Source organism: Diospyros lotus, chromosome 15, assembly GCF_014633365.1.
Source record: "Diospyros lotus cultivar Yz01 chromosome 15, ASM1463336v1, whole genome shotgun sequence".
NCBI classification, from domain to species: domain Eukaryota; kingdom Viridiplantae; phylum Streptophyta; class Magnoliopsida; order Ericales; family Ebenaceae; genus Diospyros; species Diospyros lotus.
The window spans coordinates 18,447,171-18,455,427 of record NC_068352.1 but is presented as its reverse complement, the minus strand read 5'-3'; the positions used below and the strand labels follow the sequence as shown (position 1 = coordinate 18,455,427).

Here is an 8,257-nt window from a genome sequence, read left to right as displayed (position 1 = left end):
CTGTAAATGCTCAATCGGAGACTTTTCGGTTGGAGGTTGGTACCATCATGATCGACTAGAGATGGGCTTTCGATCGGTGTAGGAAAATCAGGCATCGGAGCATCGCCGGCGACCGAAAAAAGGAAGAAGATGACCGGCGTGTGATTGTCACACGCTAGCCAAATCCTCCAGCCCACTCGCCCGCGTGTGGGGGCACGTGCCACATAGGTAATTTCTAATTTTTTTTCAAAATTCTTGGAAAATTATTTTATGTATATTTATGTAAAAATATTTGAGAAAATGGTTGTGTAAATAATTATTTTGGATTATTAGTGATAAAAAAATGAGAAAAATGAGAAAATGTGAGAAAAATTGAGAAAATTATATTTTGATGGTTATTGGATGATTAGGGTACCTTGCGGTTTAAGGTGAAGTGACTCGTGCGAAGTTCGAGGTGAGCATGCAAATCGAGGCATATCACGCTTTTCGAGAAAATCAAGTTGCGTCTAAAGGTGAGTGGTTCTACCTGAAAAGACTTATAGTAGCATGTGAATGGTTTACTGTGGGTGTCCATCCCTATGGCTGGGTTTGTTGTGATGATTTGTCCAAACGGTTATTTACACATCCATTAAATTTCGTACGATAAATTGCATATATCGAAATGTTAATTTTAAGTTATGCATGTTATGATTTTTCGACATTGGCATGTTATGTGTTGTCCATGTGGGACGTGGGTGGTTAACCTGCGACGTAGCCTTGAGTGACAGCACTCGGGATGCGTACCAAGGATTAATGATAGGTGACCCATTTGGGACAGGGCTGAGACGGACTTCACCCTACGATACTCAAGTGGCAGGGCTGATAGTGGACACCACCTCGGTTGTTGGCTCAAGTGGTAGGGCTGAGAGTGGACACCACCCTAGGTTCCTTTGAGCAATAGCATTAATACCGAGATGACGTTGATTTCGAGGATAGTGCTGATGTGATACTCTTGGGGGCTAGGGTTGCGTTGGATTTTGGGAATGCTTCTGAGTAGGAGTATAATGCCTAACAATGACAATGGGGTGATTTTCGAATTCATATGCCAAGGTTGTCCCTCTTAAGTAGGATTGTGTTTGTCAATGGGTCGATGTGGTCGTGTTGTCTTTAGAGAGATTTCATTTTCCCCAGTTTGCGCTAAGTGCTTCGTGGGATTCTCTTAGGCTGGTGCATGTCGGGACTTGTTGGTTTTATATATGATTTTGCATATATTCATGAAAATGTTTTTAAACTCTCACTTAGATGATTCAACATCTAATTTGAACTATGTCGGTAGAATATTCAAACGTTCCAGGTGAAAGCAGTGGCGCTAAGGGAAAGAATGTCATCGAGATGTAGCTGCTATGTTTAGCTTTCGTAGCAATGTTCAGAGGTTATGTAATATTTTGATATTTTCATGTGAAACATCGATTCGGTTATTTTTTGTAAAACAAAAGTGTCAGTTATATGTCATTGAGGTTTCGATCTTGCTTCTGCTGATGTGATTGATAATACTTGTCTTAGTCTATTAATTTTTGATATGTTGAGAATGTATAAATGGGATTGTCGGGAAATAATTATAATGAGGGTATGTATATCGGGAGACTTACGTTATGTGTATGATGTTGAAAAAAAAAAAAATTCCGAAATCTCGAGGTAATGCGCGTTTTGGGAAAACAGAGGCGTTACAATATTTATTTTTGATTGATTGACAGATTAATTAAATATTTAATATTCACATAATAATGTATTGAAAAATCTATTATTAGTATTGAAAAACTAATATATTTAAAATTCATTATTAATTTTACAGTAATTAGTACTTATTATTTTAAAAAAAATAGAAAATTTAAATTATTAATGCAATAACTACTAAATGCAAATTATTAATGCAAGTTTTGGAGGAAATATTTTTTTTCAAACTATCATACTTTTATACATATAAAGATATTATATATTATTATATTATATAAAGATAAGATTTTATTTAATAGATAATTTTTTTTCCTTAATTAATACTTTAAGTGTCTATTCATATTCTTCATAAATAATATTTATTTTTGATTGATTGATAAATTAATTAAATATTTAATATTCACATAATAATATATTAAAAAACCCATGATTAATATTAAAAAATTCATGTATTTAAAATTTATTATTAATTTTATAGTAATTAATATTTATTATTTCAAAATAATTATAAAATTTTAATTATTAATGCAATAACTACTAAATACAAATTATTAATGTAAGTTTTGGGGAGAATTTTTTTTTTTTAAACTATTCTATTTTTATATATATATATATATAAAGATCTTTCTTATTTCCTGTTCTTTTCTCTCTTCTTATTTACTATCTACTAAAATTATGATGAACTGCCAAAACGGGGAAAAAATGATGCCAACTTAACGAGGGACCATTCCGGCGACTTTTGATTGAAGCATTAGAGGACAATTCCTATTATGGGTGCAAATTTTTAAACCACCCAAATGTTCCCCAAAGTTTTGGCTATTTTGTCATTGAGGTAGGTCAATTTACATTCGCTGTTAGTGACACATTACACCATCACTAGCATAGTTACAAGCTTTTATAGGTTAAAGAATTTAGTTAAGATGTATCCAATAGATAGTAGTTTAGTGACAAACATACGTCGCCTTGCTATCATTTATCAAATTACTTTAAGGACGCGTTTGATAGAGGTGAAAAATGAAAGTGAAATTTCAATTTTCACTCCGATCTTTAAAAATTTCAATTCCTTGATTTGAAGAAAAATTTTCACTTTTTAAATTAAAATTGATATCAAATTTTATGAAATTGAGAAATTATTTGATAAATTTTTTTAAAATTTAAATAAAATTCGAATCTCATACTCATTTGTCACACGCATGCCACCAAATTATAACAGAAGTACACAATTAGTTAAAGGCTCTCCAACTCGAAGTATAATTAATACCTTTTAGTCTCTTGAAATTTTTAAACAGCTAAAAAGGGGAAGGTGAGTACACGAAGAATAAATGAGCTGGTCAGCGAGGTCATCGCTGTAATATAATCTGTGTCTGTGACATACAGAAGTATGAATAAATGTGCTGCAGGTGGGAAGGGAAACTATTCAATGACTTCACGCTGAATGTACAACTGGCAATGCGTGTGACAGTGACCTTTCCTCGCTTTTCATTTAAAGTCGCCACATGATACAAAATGAGTGATGTACGTACAAATAAAGTCCATTTATCACTAAGTAAACTAACGGGTCTCTTTCTTTATCCTTATCTCTATAATATAATATAATATAATGCTGCCCGGATAATAATCTTGTACCAATGGATTGTTTATACGGAATTGTATCAATTATTGCCATTTATAGGTTGGTAAATGAATACGTTTTATTAGGTTGATTCTTACTCGTCAGTGGTTGTGTCATTCAAATGAGAAAATTAATCACTATTAATAAAAATCAAATCCTGTGGAGTTGGTCCACTGCCCCCGAAACCACTGATTTTTGTTAACAAAGAAATCTCCCCTTACTTTATAAAACAATATTATTAGGATGATCGCTTATACACGATATTTTTATTTTTGATTATGTTAAGAAAAATAAATTATAAATTAAATTTTTAATCCTTTAAATAAGATGAGAATCAAATTTATAACTTACTGAATTAACATTAACGTATTATTTATCTAATTGCTCGATCTATATTTTAAAGATAAAAAAAATAATATTACTAATCTTTAATAAATATGATAGTTCATTTAAACTATATAATTGGTATTATATATTTATTTAAATTATAAAAAATAAAATTTATGAAGTACACTTTTATCCTTTTCAACAACTATACACTTCACATGAATTTCTACGCCCTTCATCTCAATTAAGAATTAATAATATTATTTTTTTAATAAAAAATAATAGATATAAACATTATTTAAAAAAGAAAATCAGTAAGAAATCGAGTTTCCATTGACGGAACGGAAGTCGATGGGAAAGTTCGAATCCAGCCAAAACATCCATGCACAATCTTTCAGAGTGCTTTATTCTAAAAGTCTCTCTCTCTCTCTCTCTCTCTTCATTATTCTGGTGATTTACAGCTCTAGATGCTTGTTTATTCAAGAAAACCAGATCGGTGCAGTTCGAGATCCTCCGTTTCTCAGAGTTTCCCTCTGTGTCGTCGACACGCACCGACACCTTACTCAACTCCATTATACTACTAGTAAGCTACTCTTTGCTTGTTATATCTGTATCGGCGGTTTCTTTGACCGTCTTGATGGTATTTTCGGAAACACCCTTTCTTTGCCCACTGTTTGATCCTTTTGGAGTGCTAATTTAGCGGAAATAATTTGAGTTCATTTCTTTGTTTGGTACTCTTTCGGATTTTAAGTTGAATTGGAAGTGATGGCTCCAGATCAATCTTGAAGTGTTCTTGGTGCAAAGCGTAATCGTAGTTTCAGCCTTGAATAATAGGATTCGGATTTAGGGCATTTGTATGTGCGTGTATGTGTACATGCATATATGTATTGGGTGAGGTTTTGATTTGGGATGCAAATATAAATTTTACTGGAGTTAAATTCAGTAGAAATTGATGGATTCAGATTGATGCTGGATTGGGTTTGTTCAATTTGATAATTGTTTGTTCCCCCCCTTCCCAATTTATACGCATGTATTATTTGGATAAATCAGTCACAGGATGTGCTAGCACACATATTAAAAGCATTTAATTGGGGAAACCTGAAACAGAGACTTGGAAAGATGAATTTTCTTTGCAGTTAGAGGGGACGTCTTTGATTTCTTGAACATATTAAGCTAATAAAATCTGTTAAATAAAATAAATTGGGTCTGTTAAGGAATTCGTGAAATGCCATTTGTTTTTGGATGCATCAATGCATAAAGAAGGAAACGTACAAAGACAGAAATTTTCTATTTCCATGGCATGCTTTCGGAAATCCCAGTTTCAAGTTCAAGCAAATTTTAAGAATAGTGTACAGTATATGTCAAAGCCCTACCAACCCCATGCCTTGGCATGGGTCTTTTTCTCCTATATTTCACTGGGATGGCCCCTCATGAAATTGGAAATCAAGATTTATTAATCCATCATATGTTCTTTGCTTTTTTATTTGCTCTTGGAGAAAAGTTGGCATAATTTTTCTGCTTTTTTTTTTTTCCTTTTTGGAGTTCATCATAAGCAAAGAGGAATGATATATATATATATATATTCCAAAAAACAGAACACAAGAAAGAGAATATATAAGAGAGCAAAAGTGGGATACTACCTTCTCCATTTTCTTCCTGTATTGGCCTAATGTATTGGAGTTTTTTTCTAAGTTGTAGCTTGCATTCAGTCAGATGCTTATGCTTTGCAGGGACCACTTGGTTTAATGTTGTTGAGGACTTTGATGGAGGACAAGCAATTGGACTTTAATCAACCCCTTCTATCTGTTAGGCGGTTCTCACCAACCGTGGCCTTAGAGAAAGATAACAAGAAGAAGACTGATAATTCCCTCCCTAGTGTACCGCCCTTGCCTTATTACAAATCAGAACTGAAGTCAGGTCCAGTGAGGAACGCGGGTACCGTTCCTTTTATATGGGAGCAGTCTCCAGGGAGACCTAAGAATGAAAGCAAACACCAAACTAAGGGTCTTGAACGCCCTCCTATTGCCCCCAAGCTTCCACCTGGGAGAAGTAAGAAAGTTGAACAAGCTCATGCCAACATTAGTGAAAATTCAATTGTCACTGGTAGTGAAGCAGGAAAAGTCGATTCTAGCTCACTAAGTCTTCCATCCATAGAGGAAAACACAATGAAAATTGAGAGCTCCAAAAATGCAGTGGAAGAGAAAGAGAGTTCTGATTCAGGGGACAGTGAGGAAGCATACCTAGATGCGCTTGATACACTTTCTAGGACTGAGTCATACTTCTTAAACTGTAGTTTAAGTGGCTTGAGTGGATTAGATGAACAGGTGGCCAAACCATCTGGAGCCTTCTCAGCAGATCCAGTAACTCGGGATTTCATGATGGATCGGTTTCTACCTGCAGCTAAGGCAATGGCTTATGAAACACCCCAACATACTTCAAGGAAGCAACCCACGGTTCAAGAGCAACCAAGAGAGGTGAAGAAGTTAATAGGTGGGCATACACGACCGCCCCTCCTTCGCCCTAGGCCAAATATTTTGCCAAATTATCCCGAAGATAACACTGAAGAACAAAGTGATGATTCTGAGGATGACTACAATGAACCTGGAAATTTATCAACCACAGTTTGTGGGTTGTTACCTAAGTTTTGCCTTTTGAATCCAGTACCAGCAATGAGTGTGCGAACACGGGTATCCAGGCATCCTGTTGATAAGGCACAGGCTAGATCTACATCTGATGTTTCTAGCCAAAAAACCAAGAAGGTACATAAGTTTTCTTTTATCTGTTTTCGGTTTGTCCCTTGTCTTTGTTCATCTTGTGTCAAAAGTTCTTATTGACCAGGTGGTTGATTTTTACATCCTCGCAGCATATTGGAAGTTCTCATGAGCAAAGATCACTAGGTGGAACCCAAAAGGTTGACCTGGAAGGAAAGTATGCACCAAGGAAAAAGTCTGACCAAGTCCCCAATCAGAGCAACTTTCAGAAATTCCAAGCTACGTCACTCTACAGTCGTTTACAGGGTAGTGGCATAACACTGCAGCAGAATGAGTTACCTCAATCTAGCTTTTGTGAAGAAAACAGATTTTCTGGTATTCCCCAGGTAAAAGAAGGTGAAAAAAGAAGCTCTAATGATTCTCATGAATTGTTGGCTGATCGGGGCACCATAAGGGATTTCACAGCAACTCCTGCGATTGAGAAAACTTTATATGTAGATTCTGTACACAAGTTGTTTTCTCCAAAGTCAAGTTTATCATCTTCAGATCGGAAAGGGTCATCTAACTCAGTGAATAGCCATTTTGAGATTATTGCAGAAGTTAGTGGGTCAGAAGAAATTCCCTCGGTAAATTCTTCCTGCAGAGACTTTGAGAACTCAAATGTCATGGACAAAGATGTTGTATTGCAACTGAAAAGTTTAGACCCTGTTGATTCTGTTCTACTATCCTTAACTGGAAAATCAGATGAGGAAGGCATGAATGAAGATATCTGCCAGGACTCGATTACCTCTGCAAATTTAAAATTGTCCAGCAGTGGACACACAGATATTGAAGATCAGCAACACCTCACTAAAGTGGAAAATGTTGATGACTCTCCAGAATTGAACTCGCAATTTCCTCTTCCCCCACCTTTACCGAAATCTCCATCAGAGTCATGGCTCTGGCGTACTTTGCCTTCCATGTCTTCTAGAAAATCATCTTCACATTCTTACCTAGGGACCAGAATAAAGTCTCCTCACCTGGCTTCCAAAATGCCAAGATCAATTCTTAAAACTAAGTTCCAACACCAGCCCTAGTCGTTTTCCGAGGTAAACTTACTCACTCTTTTGTCACCTTTTTGTTTTTCATCCTTGGTTTTATGCAGTTAAAAACTGAGACACGGTCAACTCATCTTCTTTCAGGAATTAATAAAGCTTGCATCAGAAGCTAAAATGTACAGGTCTAAGCTGTAAATCCATTATTTTGGTGGGTTCAAAGGCAATTATGGTGTACAGTTTTTTCTTGCACATGGTTATTCTACTGGATTTCATTCCATTTGTTGTGTTAAAAGGGTTGGCAATTGTAATCTTCGAATGCCCATTTCTACTGCAAACAGAAGTACTTGTCTATAGTGTTCTAAAACATATTAGGCACTAGTCGGACGCCAGGTTGGGGCCTAGGAAAATTGTTATTTTTTTTTTTTAACTTTATAATGTAATTTGATATTATTTTCAATTAAATCAAAATTGAAAAGCATCAATAATGCAATATAAATCAATAATGCAACAATAATGGAATGACAAGTGAAATATGAAATTAAGCATGAGAAAATAAATTATTGTAGATCAGTTCTAGATTCAATAAAAGTTCTAGATTCAATAAAACAAAAGTAACAATAATACAATATAAATCATACCTGAAAAATCTAAGTATATAACTATCTAATTGGACTTTTTCCTCTCCATATTTTTCTAAAATACAATCTTCATTAGGCTCAAAAACAAATTCATTGAGCTCTTGTTCATCTTCTTCTTCTGATTGAAAATCATCTTCACGAAGCTTTCTTATCCTAGAACTTCTTAGAGGTTAAAGCATCCCATTTGTTCTAGATGCTTCACCAACTATTTCCTAAGTGAGCCCTCGTATCAGGCTCAAC

General features: G+C 34.9%; 1 protein-coding gene across 1 annotated transcript; it reads left to right on the top strand.

Annotated features, from left to right (window-relative positions):
- Positions 1 to 3,974: 3,974 nt before the first annotated feature.
- On the top strand, positions 3,975 to 7,895 carry LOC127792660 (uncharacterized). Its single transcript, XM_052323270.1, has 4 exons — positions 3,975 to 4,214; positions 5,362 to 6,390; positions 6,495 to 7,430; positions 7,524 to 7,895. The coding sequence occupies exons 2-3, from the start codon at positions 5,377 to 5,379 to the stop codon at positions 7,416 to 7,418; spliced, it is 1,938 nt and encodes a 645-aa protein (XP_052179230.1). The 5' UTR covers positions 3,975 to 4,214; positions 5,362 to 5,376; the 3' UTR covers positions 7,419 to 7,430; positions 7,524 to 7,895.
- The last annotated feature ends 362 nt before the right edge of the window (positions 7,896 to 8,257 follow it).